Genomic DNA, 17,786 nt, shown 5'->3' with positions numbered 1-17,786 from the left:
GAAGAAGGGAGTGTTTCATTTAATACTGACTTCGAGCTAATGGAAAGGAACCATGAGTAGCAATTGTACCAGGGACTGTTTTGGTTCACTACTACAGAAAACTCATCCTAAACCTTTACTGTGTTTTTATTTATGGAGAGACATAGACTCAATCATAGTATAGACTGAAATTAGTCTTCACTTATAAGCCCCATTTTAACATTCAAACACGCCTTTGTTAAAGTGAAGTCAATGCACCTGAAATGTCACAATTGTGAATTTATGCCAGGATAGACCTTTCCAGGAAAGAGGAAGGCAGATTGGATGAGGAATTTAGGTGTTGCATGGATTCCAGAATTGTATAAAACTAGCTGAATTTCCCAACTTTGTAATGCATTATTTTTATGCTATTTAGTGTAATATATTTTTTGCATCTTAACCCCATGTTTATGAAGATTTTTGTTGTTGTTAGTGTTGCTAAGGAATGAGCATAGACTAGTTGTTTTCTTGAGATACATTTTTTAAAAATTACAATTGTGTGCATATCTCTAGGTTGTCTCTGTAAATCCATTGTCACCTGATATCTTTGTCCAAATGTAGAAGTCTTACCAGTTTATGACTACAGATTGTACTAGACTGCATGAGAATGGAAAGCTAAGAGATGGTGGTTTATGACAGGATTTCCAGTAGATAGCATCCCAATGACTGTCTATTTTGGTCATATGTACCTATAGTTGAGGGAATGTGTCAATGATAATCCATCTTAGATAGATGAACTTTCAAAAATAAAACACAAATGGCCCTACAGACACATTGCAGGATTTTTTTGTTTGTTTTTTCATCCTTTTTTTTTTTTAAACACATGAAGAATTGTGGTGGGAACAGTCATTATAACAAATGTTTACTTTATCCATTTTATGTCTGCTGCCAGCCTTTTAGAATGGTACTAAAGAAGTTTTTTGGCCAGGTTATGTTTCATGTGCGTACATTCATGTGAATCCTTACATTGTCAGGAACTGAAAACCTCTTATCCTACCTTCTATATGCAGCAGTGCATAAAATGTGAGAGAAAGGCTACCAAATAAGAAGATGCTGAAATTGTACAGAAATATCACGAGAGCTGGAATTAGAGGGTGCAGAATAATTGTGACAGGCTCATTTGATTCATCATAGCATTATTTATTGTTGCAAAGCTATGGCATGTTGCATGTTAAATAATTAATTTGTAATTATGATCTTAATCAAACGACCAATAATGTCTTTTTCAGCAAGCAAAAATATTGTCTGACAAGTAAAGATTTGTTTTCTTTTCTGGGGAAGCTGTGGGGGGAGAATCAGGTTTCCACCAGTGGGGATGGAAACGTTCTGTCATGTTAAATTATTTCTGTCAGACTACATAGGAAATCATGCGAGAGAAAGCTTGAGACCTAAATGCAATTGAAGACTAACATCTGGTTGTGTCAAATATAATAGGTAGGATTCAGTTAGAAAACTCTAGAGCTATAGCAGGGATCCATTTTGTGAACCTGAGGGTTAAACATAGCTCTGCAGAGAAGGATTTAAAGATTGAACGTCATCTGTCTGGGTTCATTCTGATTTGGAGAGCATTACAGATAGACTGAGGCTCTGCTGAGCTTGTATATGAGATTAAAGCATTAAAGCTCTCCAAGCTTTTCTCTCTCTCTCACACGCACACGCACACACGCACAAAAGCGCAGTGAAGCAGAGTAAATATTCAACAGTTCTCTGCAATCCTCTGAACCAGATTTTCACAGAATGTTTCCCATGTGATCCTCGCTGTTCTGCTAGAGTGGCTGATTCAAAGAGGGGTATTAGTGCCTGCACCAGTTCATAAACAGTGTACCAAAGAATAATGTTTAGTGAATGTTGCAGTGAAGACTGAGGCATGGAGTGTCCCACGTAATAGTTTGTTAATTATATAGATAGATTTTTTTTTTTTTGTTAAAGCAGTGGAGCAAGATTTTTTCAGATTGCTGAGCAGATAATTTTTATATTCATTTTGCATAAAATGTAGTTGAAGAAAAATATCCAGATTAAAACTATTTTTCTGAAGAAGGCTAATGATTTACCTATAACAAATGTGTCATGAAAGTCTAACTTTGTGAACTCTGCTTTGTGAAGAGCTGTTTCAAAAGAATCTTGACAAAACACAGGATGGGATCCAGAAAGCATCCACACAAACAGTTGTCTCCCTTCATGGGAATTGTATTCCTCCATTAATTGTATTCTTCAAAATCTCCCAGCACATGCTACCTCCTTTCTGATAGTATTGCAAATACATAGCATGATTGTGTAGGTGGAACTGCTGCTGAAGAGCAGTGGCTACATGAAGGTAGTTGGCAACTCCATCAGCAAGTGGAGACGATAGCAGAAGGAACTCACCTACAGTCAGCCTTCTGAAAGGTTATTGGATATTTTTTGTATATTAATCTCTTTGGAACCCTGTTCTTCCCTGCAAGATATAAGTAATGCCCAGAGTTCTTCCACCTTGCAGAGGAGAATAGGGACCCAGTAAAATACTATAGCATTTGAAAGTAGTCTGCTGGCTGCACTTAGTAATTCATATGGTGAAAATCACATTGTTAGGATTCGGGAAACCATGATCCTCCCTTCCAATACAAGCAAACTTTAAAAAAAAAAAAAATCCAGCTAGACATTGGCAGTGTCCAAAATCTGATTAACTTTTGGAACAAGCTTATCTCATCATGGTATAGTGATCCTTAGGCAATCCAAAACCTGCACTACCATAATTCAGTTCTCAAGTTTTCTGACTGCTTATTTCACACTCTACCTTCAAGGCATCTACCCAAAATACAATTCTTCTGTTGTTGATGTAATCCCACTGTGTCAGCGGTAAATCATGAAGTGTTATGAAGTCTGCTCCTCTGCACAGCAAACGCACCCTAAAACATTTTCCCACTCATGGATTCCAGGGCTAGAAAGGATCATTGTGATCATGTAGTCTGACCTCTCGTATAACACAGGTCATAGAACTTCCCCAAAATAATTCCTAGATCAGATCTTTTAGACTCTGTGTCTCTTTAATCTGGAATATGACCTATGGCAGTCATGCTGAAGTTTACTTTTTTCCAAATAACTATATCTCCTCTAAAAGGACCTGCTCCCCTTATAAAATGTTGCAGCCTTCCAATTGAAAATATAGATGCTGCCAGTCACCATGCATAAATGCATTTTATTGGGATAATCCTACAGACAAAAGTTTAGCAGACCAAGTATTGCTTGCATTTCCTTCAGTCATTTTGATTTCCTGTTGTGTTCTATGTATCCCATCAAAACTACAGTTGTGGCCTGATCCTGAGAGGTGCTGAGTACCCACAACTCCAAATGAAGTCAGACTTTGCAGATGCTCAGCACCAGTCAGCCTTCTCGATTTAGACCAATTCTACACTCCAGAAGTCTCTGACAAATGACGGATTCTTTACCAGCTGAAATATGGAGACAACCCATTTTTCAGTTTCACTTATCTTCACTCATTTATAGTAGTTTGCTAAATAGCTACCATATACTCTTAGGGCTGCCTTTTGTCCCATCCCCTTCCTCTGCTGATCAGTACTACAAGTAAGAAACCCTAAGACAGACAAAGCAGAAGTTCTTCCCAAGTAACCAGTTTGGTGCCTGAGCCTGCATGCTTTTGTTTACACCAAGGGTCTATCGTATCACTCCCAAGAGAAAAAGAAGGAAGCATATTTGTTTAATTTCAGCAAACTTGCAAAAGGCATGATTTATATACACAGTACCATGAACTAAAGAGGAGAGACTTCAGGTGTGTTGCAAAGATTGGACATATTAAATTGACTCATGCAACGCATCATTACCACCTTTGCTATAAAACATAAATAGGAGAGGAAATGAAACTTGTAGCTCAGAATTAGAAGATTTGGGCTTTTTCGGAATAGGAGTAGTAATTGCCACCATGGAGGCTTGGGTGGGGCTGCAGGAGCTAAATGGAAGCAGACCTTCAGCATGTAAACGAATATGTGAAGATGTAGCAGTAACTGAAACCAAGCAATCTTTGGTATATTTTAACATCTCTTTATGCTAATGGGTAAGCAAAATGTGTGATAAGATTCAGCAATTGAAAGATCAATTTAATTTCTTTAACAGAGAGTGAGGACAAATTAACAAAACTAAAGGCAGAACAGAATTATCGAAAGCAGCATCACTGGCATACAAGTTTGCCCTGATATTTTTAGCGTTGATTACGAAATACAATGAACTACAATTGCACATTTGGGGTTTTTTGTTTGGTTAGTTTTGGCCATTTGGTAAAGAGAGAAATTATGTTACTCTGGACTGAGAAAAGAATATGAATTCTTCTGCTGAATTATTCAGAAATTTTTGTCCTCATAGTGATTTCATTCATGAATTGTTTAAACTGGGAAAGGGTTTTAACATATTTCAGAACATGATCCACAGACCACTGATGTTTCCCAAAGCAGAGCTACTGAAGGTCTATGGGAAAACTGACTGGTCAGACAGGGTCTGATCTAAAGCCCATTGAAATCAGTGGAAAGACTTCCATTGTTTTTAATGGGCTTTGGATCAAACCCATCCTGGTGGCATCTTCTCATTGATTTCATCTGCTATACTTCATTAAAGACAGCTTAAAATTATACATTTAATTATTTACTAACGTTACTAATCCATGTAAGCAATTGCTAGGTTCCCTGAATCCAGAATAAACCATATTTGGTGACCTTCCAACTGCTGAATACACTTGTTTGGTAGGGCTTTTTGGACAGGCCTGAAGCTATGCTTCCTATAATAATGAGGGTGTTGGCTGAATTCCTGTTGAATGATTATTTTAATGCTGCTGAGATTTTTTTATAGTATTAATTATCTGTTAGGTTGTCACAAAGATGATGTGATCACAACTGGTAGGGAAAGTGGCTTGCTTTATTATGATTGAGAGATGAAGTATAGCACTGACTGAATAACTGATTTTTTTCTAGGTGGGTGGCTGAATAAAAAAAAGAAAATAAGTCAGTTCATTTTGAACCCAAACTTAAAATTTTCTGCATTTTCTCACCAAAATGAAAAACTGAAAGAAAAAAAAATTGATTTGGGTCAGAGGAAATGCTTCATTCAACCCAAAAATTTTATTTTGATTTTACATTTTGTTACATTTTCCGGTGTGTTTTAACCTTTTAATTAAAAAAAACCAAAACAAACAAATATAGCTAAATTTGAAAATAAAATATAATTCTGAAAAAAAAGTCAAAACATTTTTTTCAAAAGTGTCAGACTGAACTGTTTTGACTTTTTCAAATGTTTAGTTCCGCTGAAGTCATTCATCAAGTTCAACACTCATTCAGATGCTCCAAAACTGCATTTTTAGCGAATATAGCATCCAGTAGAAAAATTTCACCCAGCTCCAATAAGGTTCTTCAGAAGACAGATCTCTCAGATGTGCTCAAACAGTAGGAAAAGTTTGAGAACCTTCCTCACCTTAGTAGATATATTACAGCTCCAATCCTCATTCTATCAGGCTAGATAATTTTTGCTGTACTGTAGAAGGGAAACTCATGTCAGCTCCTAGTAGAGTGGCCCTCCAAGTCCATGATGGAGTTGTTAAACTGGCCAAGGCTTTTTGGCAAACCCCGACCTCCCTGTCCCCAACATCAAAGAGGACAGAAAGGAAATAAGTTCCGGCAAAAGGGTTTGAATACCTTTTATACCCACCCTGCACCGGGATCCCTGGTGGTCACAGTTCCCAACGAAAGGGGCAGATGGGAAAGTCAGCTCGACCCTTAAACACAAAGACACCAAGACACTCGACTTGTTTGATCGAAAAATGTATTTTACAGCCAGCATGCAGCTGCGAGTGGCAAACCAACAGGCACCGGTATGTAGATACCATTTTCCCATCAATAAGGGAGCCTTCTCCTCAGTGGGACTTGAACCTGGTCCTTTCCAGACTCACCAGACCGCTCTTCAAACCCATGGCCTCGTGCTTCCTTACAGACCTGTCCTGGAAGGTCGCCTTCCTGGTCTCCATCACGTCCGCCAGGCGAGTGTCGGAGATCAGGGTATTAACATCGGAACCACTCTATCAGTGTTTTACAATGACAAGGTCCAGCTACACCTACACCTGGTTTTTTGGTCTAAGGTGGTCTCCCATTTTCACCTGAATCAGGAGATTTTTCTGCCTGTGTTTTGCCCCAAACCTCACAACTCCAGTGAGGAGAGGCATCTGCACTCTCTCAACATGAGGAAGGTCCTGGCTTTTTACATCAACAGGACTAGACCCTTCTGTTGCTCACGCAGCTTTTTGTGGCAGTTACAGACCAGATGAAAGGTCTGCCAGTTTCCTCGCAGCATCTTGCTAAGTGGATCACGGCCTGCATCCGGGCCTGTTATGAGCAGGCTGCAGTCGCGCCTCCGGTGTCCTTGACAGCCCACTCGATGAGAGCACAGGCATCGTCTGCGTCCTTCCAAATGCACATCTTCATATTGGACATCTGCAGGGCAGCTACCTGGTCATCGGTACATACCTTCGTGTCCCACTATGCTGTGATGCAGGAAGCTCAGGACGATGCTGGCTTCAGTAGAGTGGTGCTTCAAAGGTCACATCCATGAACTCCTGTCCACCTCCGGAGACCCTGCTGGTGAGTCACCTAAATTGGGAATGGGTCTGAGCAAGCACTCGAAGAAGAAAGAACGGTTACTTACCTTATAACTGTTGTTCTTCAAGATGTACTGCTCATGTCCATTCCACACCCGCCCTCCTTCCCTTAAGTCGGAGTTCCAGCAAAAAGGAACTGAGAGGGAGGGGGAGCCGGCGGTGCCTATATGCGGGCGCATGTGCATGCCGCTGCAGGAGGCACCAGAGCCAGCTTGTATAGGTACCACTAAGGGGAAAAGTTTTCCAGCACCGTTGCAGGTGGCGAGTATGCACACCTAAATTGGGAATGGACATGAGCAACATATCTCGAAGAACAACAGTTACGAGGTAAGTAACTGTTCTTTCCAAGGTCATCCCTCTGGGGCCATATCTTCATTAGGAAAAACGTATTTTTACTGTGTGTCAGCTAATGTGTTAAAAATACATTGTTTTCCTAGTGCACAAATAGCTTGGGAAGGAGCAACAGAATAATGATAGCTATACAATGATAGTTTTGTATATTCCTTGGACTGGTAAGTCTATGAACACTTGAGCAGGTCATTGAAATCAAATATGGAAAAGACCCATTACACTATTTAGTGCAACACCTGCCATTTGGTATAGCTGCCTTTTAAAAAAAATTTCAAACAACAAAAGCAACAAAAATCTGCAAACATACTGTATGTTTAAAGCATTTATGGGTCGTGTGTGTATAAACTGCAAAATAGACTTTTTTTCTGTTAGATCTGTTTTTTCTGAACCAGTGGAGCATGTTAAAATGGAATTTGGAAGATCAGAATTCAGAATCAGATTCTGAATTCCGGGGTATAACATAATTACCCATAAAATGTTAAATCCTGTTATATTCTACTTCACTAATCTCATTTTGTTCCACACCTTTTACCACATCACTGTTTAAACTCTCCTTCCCTGTGGAATGTCATGCTATTACACCATAGGCCTATGATTACTATAAGAGAAGTGCTTCATAGAAAATAAAGTAAAATATTAAATTGTATGTAATTATAAATTGCTCAAGAATTGATTTAAAGGCGCAACAATACTCAGGTAATTTTTGTCTCAATCAACAATTTCAGTAATGCGGTGACAGTGGCAGTGTTAATGGTTAAAACTGGCTTGATATAGCAAAATAATGCTCATTAGGAGTTAAATTCAAACGTTGGGTTTTATTCTCCTCACACACTTATATTGGGGTGAATCAAGAATAACTCCATTTACTTCATTTGAGTTCTCTGCCATAAAGTGGGTGTGAGAGGAAAATCAGGCTCCTTATGTTCATGAAATTTAGGCATTATTGAATTGCTGCCTTAAACTGAAAATAATAATGTTATTTATAAAACCACCTCCTCCACCCAGTACAGTGCCTGGGGCACTATACAGCATAATAGAAAACATTGTACAAATAGTAAAATTGTAATGAAAAAACTCTGTCTTTTCAGAATCATCGTGTAATCCTAGATGGAAGCTGAAAATTCAGGGCCAGTCCTCAGTTGATGTAAATCAGTGTAGTTCCAGTGATTTTAATGGAGTTAGCCATAATGATTTTTTCAGAGATAAGTGTCTTCTCAAAAATCTGTATTCTCACTCATTTAGAAAGGACAGAATAATTACACATTAAAATAACATTTTAAATGAATCCTCTTTAATAAGTCAGGTCAAATTCTGATTGCAGTATTCTACTTGAAATAAGGAGTAACTTCACTGAAATCAAGTTACTTCAGGTTTACACCAATGTTTCTGAGTGCATAATTTGTCTCTTTTCTGTAAACTGGGAAAATATGGACTAAATTAAGCTGTTCAGCTTTTTAACCACATTTAAAATCATATTTATTTATTGTTCGTAATATAACCAGAATTTACTGAGGCATATGAGTGTAAAGGCAGTTAATGAAATAATAACAATTTTGTATGTTGAGCTTGCATGCTTAAACTTTGTCTTTTGCTACTGATTTGCATAAATAATTGATACCTTGTTAACAGTTCATTAGGTACACTGGAAATCAGGTCACAACAGCAAAGCCAGAGGGGAACAGCCTTTACTTTTTTATTTATAGAAAAGCAAATAACTCAAAATTACAAGTCAAACCACCACACATTAGAGATGAAAACAGTTTCCTTAGTCTTCAACATAAATCCAAGCATATAATCTAAAGCTTTATAAGAAGATAGCATAGAAAGTATAAGCATTTTTTGCATATCTTATTGTTGAACCAAGATTTCAGTTAAATATTTATAAAAATTTAAGTGCTCACTTGGTTAATACTGACACACATCTCGAGAATTGGGCCAGATCCTAGGTTGGTGTTGGATGTTCTGTATAAATACACTGGGTAGTTTCCACAAACATAGCGGTGGATTGTTCAAGCTATGTTGTGATGCTCATAACACAACACAGGATAAAACCTGATCTGGTGTGTCTATGGTCTTGTCAAGTCTGGCAAATTGTAGTAAATATTGCATTGTTTCACTGCCATCAGCGGAGCTCCACCTGTGGTAACAGTGGTGGGAAGTCTGGGCAGAGAAGGATCTGGCCCTCAGAGTCAAATGTACTTCACAATACATTTTGAAACTTGCTGGAAGATGAAAAAAGTCTTCTGTAGAGCCAGTCAGAAATCAGAATTTCCATTCTGTAAGAAATTCTGACCATTTTAAATTTTGTTTTTGTTCTGTATCAGAATAGAGTTGTTCGGCATACAAGGAGGTTGTAATTAATTGCTTCTATCAATGTAAGGCTCATACGTGCTTTGGAAATTGGAAGCGGTAGAAACTTCTAGATAAATTTAATGCATTCATATGAAAGTTAACAAAAACGATGCTGAGGTAATACCCTGCCACCATATCAACTTCCAGCTTTGATTCCAAAAGGTCTCATAAAGTAATTGGGGTCAGTCAGCCTGGTAAGAATCTGAACCAGAGCCAGATTTTACCTTCCCACAAGAGGATTCCATGGGGGAAAGAGGTAGGAAAACTTTCCAAGGTTCTTCTCATAGTTTCCTCCAAATTTTTCCATGGAGGTTGGCATTCTCCTCTCCCGTTCTCTTCCTATAGAAGGAGTGGGCTGTTTGGCTCCCAAATGCTACAGATCACAGACCACTTCATGGTCCAGATGATCTGAGTGAATCTGTTTTGAATCTGTTCAGTCTTTATGGAATGGGAGGGGGAGTCATCCATTTCTGTGGCACTATCTTCCTTCTTCTTGGACCTTGTAGTGGTAAGATCCGTATTCAGGGAGGGAGTTGGACACAGTCTAGAGAAGACACATCAGGACTGCTGCATGGAACCAGATATCGTCTGTATTGTCTTTCTGCGCAGCTATCCTTTAATGGGTCCTGGAAGCAGCTGCAATCATGTTAAGCTGCACTGCCACGGAATAGAGATGGGGGGACTAGAGTTATTGCATATGTGAGAGCCCCTACCTCCAAATGGTTCTTGTACTCTAAGACTTTTCTGGGCAACAATGGATTTTGGGTCAGAACTCATTCTGTGTGCGTTTGAGGGGCAGAGGGGAAGCAATAACAGCCTTTCAGCTAAATGATTTTGGAGAGCTTCATGTGCTCTTCTCTGCTCCCCCTCCCTCCCCCCCCCCTCCCCCCGATTGTTCCCATGGATATCCCCACAGGAGCTGGGAATCAGGGTTCATACATTTGATTTGGTCTCTGAAATTCAGAAAATAAATTTTTAAGGAGGCACAAAGTAAGGAAGCTGGATAAATGGTCAAGGATATAGATGCACAGAATCATTTTATATTAAGATAATCAAGGAGCTGCTTAATTGAAATTAATTACACACTAATTTATTGACGTTTAAACACATTTGCTGTTCCTATTGTTTCACAGCAAGGAAAATTCAGTATTTCAATCCCATGTGTGGTGGGAGTGTTCTTTATTGTGACCTAGATTTCAAATCTCTGTATTGTCACCTCTAGAAAACCAATTTATTCCCTCTCCATTCAACTCCTGTTAATGATTAAAGATGAGTCAGCCACTGAGCAGGCATTGTCTGTACTGACTTTTTAATCTAAACATTGTAATGATGAACACTGTGTACTTGATGTTGTTATACCTTAAAATGCAGATGAGCTAATAAGATTAATACAGTGTGGTTAGCTGCTTTTCCAACATTTCTGGTGGAAGAGTATATTAAAGAACAGACTTTTAAAAGCCCAGGGTCAAATCCTGAGGACTTCATTCAGTTTTTATTCTATCCTTATTGTAGAAAAATGTGACTGACTGTGAAACTTCCTTTAAAGCTGTGCTTGTTCTTGGTAACTATGGAGACAGAGATTCTCAGTCCATAAACTCAGCAATTATCATGGGCAATGCAAGCTTCCTATGCTGTCCTTATTATTAATTTATATATTGCAGTAGTGCCTAGGGGGCCCAGTTGAGATCAGGGCCCTTTTTGCTAGGTGCTGTACAGAACATAGTAAGAGAGTCCCTGCCCCAAAGAGCGTACAGTCTAAATAAGACATACCAAGGGTAGGAGAAAGTCAATATTATCTGCATTTTGCAGAGAGGGAGCTGAGGCACAGAAATTGTGAATGGTCCAAAGTCACATAGGAAGTCTGTAGCAAAGGTAGGAATTGAATCCAGATCTCATTAGGCCGACACCACTGCCTTAACCACAAAAGTATCCTTCTCTCGTTCTGTCCTGACAATCTGGTTTAATCGTAAGCCTGAAGAGGTGAGAAAGTAGCTATCTGTCTAAGGCAATCAGTGCTCATTTTGGGTAAAAAGGATTATATGTATCTTTTACCATTTTCTTTCTTTGTCACTTTTTTCATCTTTTTTCGGTGGGTAAGAGTGAGAAGCTAAGGATTGTCACTCAGACCTATATAACGCACACATATGATAGTTCAGATGCAAAGGAGTGTAGAGAAGCCTGGTTGAGGAGATCAGGATAGGAAAGCTTTTAAAAGTAGTATATTTTAAAGAGGGATTTGAAGGAGGAAAGTGGCAATGTCTTAGGCAGAAGAAGGAGGCCTTACATGGGACTTAATGCTGTGCCAGCTCTCTGCACAGGGCTGAATTTTACATAATCATCTTCATACAGCTGAGGTAAATGTAGAGCAACAACTATAATTTTACATTCAGATGGGTAAGCCAGATAATTGCATCTGGAACAGCAGAGTGTACTGCTGTGGTGCCTCCTTTGTATTTGTGAATCGGGCATTGTGTTGTTATATGTTCTATGGTCGGTTCCTTTTACACAATAGCGTAAAACATAAATAAGTGAGCATTATTAATGAGGATTTTTTCCTGACATACCTGACTGCTGTTAATATTGAATTTGACCCTTTTAATTATACCAGGAGGTAATTATGCTGAGACATTTTATGTCTGGAATGATATCATAATGCAAATACTATGGTTTTTATTTTTATTTAGATTTATAACCACAAAAAAAAAAAAGGAAAAAGCACCTATCGTAGACTCTAGGCACCTTTGACATAATTTTAAAAATAAGATATTAGAAGAAGCATTTCTACCTATGAATCACACCCTTATTGACCCTTCAGATGCAGCTACAGGAAATTTTTAATAGCCTCTAGGGATATTTTGGATTTGTGCATTTAAAAAAAAAATGCATACTTGTATCCAATGAAAATGCCAAATCTGATATTATCCCTTAAGGTGTATGCTGCGAGTGAAATGAACTCCAGTGATTGCCTGTATCTCTTCAGTGTAGGTGGTTCACTCCAGCCATAGGCACTGAATGTAATGGCACTCTCCAGGCATGAAAGTACGGTTTGATTTAGAGAGCAAGGCATATCATTTAATGCTATTACTTTTAAAATCTCAGTCAGTTTCTGCTCAATTCTAATTTTAGACCCAGTCATTTTGATTAGTTGCCAATAAATGCTTTTTAATTAAACTTACATTTAACAGTCACATGCGTCAGTGAGGCTGTGAGCTGACAGTGATGGAAGTGGGTGGATAGCACAATAGAATGTGACAAGAGAAGTTGATCCACTAAGGAAAGGAGACTGATGAATTCCAAGATAGAGACAGCAATCAAGAGAGAGAGGGAAAAAAATGAGACTTAGAGTTTAGGAGCCCAAATTAAGAATTAGTGTGTAAGGAATACATGTTTAGGTTTCTCTAGTTATGGACTATTCAGATTCTGCTTAATTTTCCTGCTACCCTATAATACAGAATGTGTTCCCTGCCTTCCAACTCTCCACTTCCATTTTGACAAGACTGATAGCTTTAACCAAAAGAGAATTTTGGAAGTATTCACAGAAACCACATGGTAAATTTGCATACATGAATATACATGCCAAAAGTGCTTGCACCTTTATCCAATCAGAAACAGAAACAATATCATGTGACTTCCCTGACCAATCACAAAAAGGCATCCGCCACTTGTACAGCAAATATTGACAGCTTGCTGCAATTCAGACTTGAAGGAAAAATCACCAAAAAAAGTTGTGATTCTGAATAGTACCAGTCCCAGATTAACCCGTGTACATTCAGATACACAACACCATATATATACACTCACACAACCCACTCCGGGCAGGAAACGGGGGTGGGACACCACAGGGGGGAGGGCCTCATCTGCACATTGTGGCAAGAGCCAATGGGTTGGAGCAGGGAGCCAGTCCAGCCCTGCAGGACAGGAGATGCTGCAGGGTGAGTGTGGGGTGGGTTCACGGTCCAGTGCACCCCCCGGGGCCTCCCACCCCGCTCTGCTGGCACAAAAGATGGGGACGCCCTCAGTTGCCATAGTGCACAGGGCCCCCAAATTCTTTAACCTAGCACTCAGTAGCACATACATTTGAAGAAATCTCCCAGTATAGAGTGTGTCTTATAGCTTTTCTCAAGACTTCAGCCTGGGGCACTGCTAGTTCTATGGTCCCAGAGAGAGACAATTGTTTCTGAAATAGGTGAGAGGCTGTTTTTGATGTAGCTGTTGAGGGCCTGGAATTGGCAGCCTAAGAGAGATGGAAGCCTGTGGAGGGTGAGGAGCACTGATATGATGTGCTGTTTGCAGCTTTCCCTGCAACAGTGGCAGGTGACTATACTCTGCAGAAATCTGATGGTCTGTATTGTGTCCCCTTTTTGCCCTAGATGCTTTAGTCAGGAAGAAAAACTTCAGAAAAGGAATAAAAAAATGCTGCTCACTGTATTATTATGATACCTCCACTGGAAAGGCAGCAGCACTTTAATAAGAAGCAGTGTAAATTAAACATATAAGAAATAATCCTCAAATAATTGGTTTCTTAAATGCAGTTCCAGAAGGAAATATTAATTGCCAGATTGATCCAGCAAAACTCCATGTGTAGTCAGAATGAGCTGAGAATCTCTGGTTTTACTTTTCTCTTTACAAAGAGATGTATTCTGCATCTCTTTGACAGTTTGTATTTTATTGAACGATTTACTGGCAGAGTTTAGGTGCCAGAACATTTACTATTCACCACCAGCTATCCATAGCTTTGTTGGAAATATTACTATGCCTGTAGGCCCATCCTTCCCAGAACTGCATCTTGAAACTGAAATACCTGAAACTTTAAAAGACAATGCAAGCTAAATGTGGTAAATATTGATGGTAATCTAAAAATACGTACATGATGTACTTTATCTTCCTATTATAGCATGTTAATATTTGGTTTTTTTCATTTAAAGACTAAGTCCCCCAAATAATAGTAATTAATAGTACTTTGGACTTCACCGGCACCTTTCACCCCAGGACCTCAAGTAATTTACAATTACTAACATGGGGCTTATCTTTACTCAGAGAGAGCTCAATTCAGCAATCATTGGCCAGCATTTGGTATAGCTGCATTGGTGTTGGCACCTAAATGTAGCTAGTGGAAGTATCCTGGATTTTCATTAGTGTAATAGAGCAGAAGCTGTCTCAATGTGTATGTTTGTAATCAGCATACATTTATAAAGGCATAAAGGTTGGGGTATTTTTAATTGCTAATAGAGTTTAATATTCATTAACCTGTTGTTGACAAATGCTTAAATCTCTTATGCCTTGTATCTCAGAAGGACAGCAACTCTGTTTGGCGACAGAAACAATATGGTAGTTAATTTGCATTCTGCTCTCCTTCCCTTAGAATATAGTCAGAGTGTTTTATAGCAGTGTTATTTTTAAGTACACCCGGCAAGCTCTGTTGACTTCAGCTACTTGCATATAATTAGTTAGACATATTTGATTGCCATCAGCTAAGCAAGAGAAGGTGTTTTATGCTCATGTTCAGTATGGTATGTTTATTTCTTACTTCCACCACTAAACTCCTGCTTGAATAAAAATGAATCTCAGCTGAACTTTACCCTTCTGATTTTAATAACCATTCAGAGCAATGAAGATTGGCTCTGATCTTACAGTATGAAAAGCTTTTATCTGAAATCAACATATCAGTAATAGAATTGTATATTCTCTTCTAGTAGTTTTCCAAAATGTTTTTAAGAACATTCGAGTTAACCACTGAAAGTAATACATTTTTCTGAAAAAATAAAACCGTATTTCATGAGGAGACTTCTTTACCCCATCTTTGAGACTCAGAAGGCCAAATTTAGTCCTTGGATAGACATGCTACTCCCACTAACTTCTGAAGAACTTTAGTGCACATGCTGATGTAGTCAGAGTTTGTTCTAAATGTGGGTTTCTTCATTTTGTAAGTTAGGAGGACAAAAGACAATGTATGATGACTAGAGTGATCACATACTATTCAGATTATTAATGTGTCACTAGATAAATCAGCTGGTCGAGTGGTTGCCATTAATATATTTAAAATTGCTGTTTTTGAGTACTTAACTTTAGCAAGTTATTCCCAGGCTCATATTAAAGTAAGGTAAATTAGAGAATATTAGATGTAACATTTATAATTTACAAATGGTAATAAAAGACTTTTAAAATTATCACTGTGTCAGATGCTCTGACAAATCCAGATTTCCCTATACCTCCCTCTCCCCCCCCCCCCCAAAAAAAAAAAAGGTATTTTTTCATTGAGTCCATAGGTTTTGTATCTGTTTTATACCTCGCTTTATCAACTGTGCAATAGTTGTCTAAATGACTGATAGGATGCGAATGAGATTGTTCACTAACGCAGTTGGGTCAAATTAACATCTTATCATTAATCATAGAAATGTAGGGCTGGACAGGACCTCAAGAAGTTGTCAAGTCCAGCCTCCTGCACTTATGCAGGACCAAATAAACCTAGACCATCCCTGACAGGTTTCTCCAACCTATTCTTAAAAACTTCCAGTCATGGGAATTTCCCATTGGAAGCCTATTCCAGAGCTAACTACCCTTGTAGTTAGAAATGGGAAAAATGAAATGGGAAGATGTGTGAGACATGTTCATGAGCCCTGACCAATAAAAATAAGGAAAAATATTTTGCCTGAAGCACAGTTTCTGGGAACAGAAATATGTGGGGAGAAAAGCAAGCCAATAAGCCAGCTGCACTGTAATTTAACAGCAGCTTCTGTTGATTTGATTTGCCTGACTCCATCTCTGTTTTACTAAATCAAAAACAAAAGAGAAGATCCAATTCTTAGAATGGAGTTTGCTATGTGGAAGAAAGGAATGGAATGTCCCACCAGCAGAGCATTTTTCATAAGATGAAAATACGTACTTATTTCTTGGGAGAGCCCTTGAGAAAGCCCAAAGAATGGAGTGGCACATGAACAACACATTCATATCTGGAAGCTATTTCTTTTTACCTACATTTTACAGTCTGTTCAGGGATTAGCACTAGACAATACAGCATGTATGGCTGAGAACATCAAAAAATAAATGGCCAGTTCCCCAGATATGCTTGACCTCTGCTTGGCACACTGAGAATAAGGTATATGTCTCAAGTTATGCCAGCTGGTACAGCCTGTAGGAGTCTGTTCTACAAGACCTGAGTCACCAGAGCACATCTCACTCTGGCTCTATGAATGGTGTGTCCCCATAACTCACTAGTTCTTGAGGTCCAGAATCAGATTGCATAGAGCCATCAAATGGAATACCTAGCTCTCCATCCCTTCCACCCTGCTAGAATGTCACAAAGGGAGAATGAGCATGAACTGAGGGTCTGGTCCAAATATTTTAATTCTGTTGACAAATGAATTTTGTATGCACAGGCAATGTTGGGAAGGTGTAACAGCTGATAATAGCATGCATGGATATATCACATGCGTTGGTGGATGTTGAGATGAGATCTGTTCAAAATCTCTTTTATGAAAAGACAAGAAAGGAACAAAAATTGTACCATGAACTGTAGCAAATCTCTTACCCCAATTCTGTTGAATTTAATTCTGTTTCAAATCATCACTCAAATGTTTCATCATTTTGGAAAATCATTGTTTGAAATGTCAACAAGCAGAAAAGAGAGGCCTAAACCATACTATTTATCTTTTCTTCTGAAAAATACTTGTCTGTGTTTCTATCAGTGTTTCACATTTCTGCTGTTCTTGTTGCTCAGAGAATTTCTATTTGCTTTGAGATTGAATAAGTGTGCCACTTGGCTTCAGAATTCTAGCCAAACATTTATACTCCTTAAGCGTGATGCTTAATATTAATTCCAACTCAGATGATTTAATGACACAGCCTTGAGTGTGATTAGCTGTGATAGGAAATGAACTGTAGGCTTCCATGTCATTGTGGATTACAAAGCTGTAAATGCTGCTGGAAGCAGCTGTATGCTTCCCATAGGAGATGTGAGGGTTAGGTTGCTTGTTCATTGCCAATAAGATGGATGTTGTTTGGGATGTATGAAGAAAAGAAACTGTTACTCAAGCAGTGAAGATGATGATCATTTTGGGTATGTCTATGCTGCAATTAGACACCTGCCACTAACCCATGGGCACCTGACTTAGGCTTGCAGGGCTGTTTAATGGCGGTGTAGACGTTCGGGCTCGGGTTGGGGGGCCTAGGCTCTAGGACCTGTGAAGTGGGAGAGTCCCAGATCTCGGGCTGCAGCCCCAGTCCGAACGTCTACACCGCCATTAAATGCCCCCTTAGCCCAAGCTCTGCGAGCCCGAGTCAGCTGGCACGGACCACCCAGGGGGGCTTACTTGCAATGTAGACGTACTCTTTGTGAGAAGCTGAAAGCAATGGTAAATAGTTGTAAGCAAAATGAATTAAGGATGGGCTGAATTATTTGGTGAGAAAATGAAAGGAAAAGGTCAGAATGTGTTTGTGA

General features: G+C 39.0%; 1 protein-coding gene across 4 annotated transcripts in view; it reads left to right on the top strand.

The window, feature by feature from the left end:
- The window catches only part of STXBP4 (syntaxin binding protein 4), a 113,892-nt gene that overhangs the window by 64,807 nt on the left and 31,299 nt on the right, over nt 1–17,786 (top strand). Inside the window, exon 21 of one of the 4 annotated variants that reach the window (XM_067547427.1) lies at nt 3,303–3,342. The exons of the other annotated variants lie outside the window; for them this stretch is intronic. Coding sequence (XP_067403528.1) covers nt 3,303–3,313 — 11 coding nt within the window. The 3' untranslated portion in view covers nt 3,314–3,342. Of the gene's footprint in view, nt 1–3,302; nt 3,343–17,786 lie in introns of those variants that run through there. 4 annotated transcript variants of the gene reach the window in all.

This window comes from Emydura macquarii, unplaced genomic scaffold, assembly GCF_026122565.2.
Source record: "Emydura macquarii macquarii isolate MOO-44397 ecotype Brisbane River unplaced genomic scaffold, CSIRO-AGI_Emac_v2 contig_1230, whole genome shotgun sequence".
NCBI lineage: Eukaryota > Metazoa > Chordata > Testudines > Chelidae > Emydura > Emydura macquarii.
Note: the sequence above shows the minus strand (reverse complement) of the source record. Positions and strands in the feature narration are given on the sequence as shown.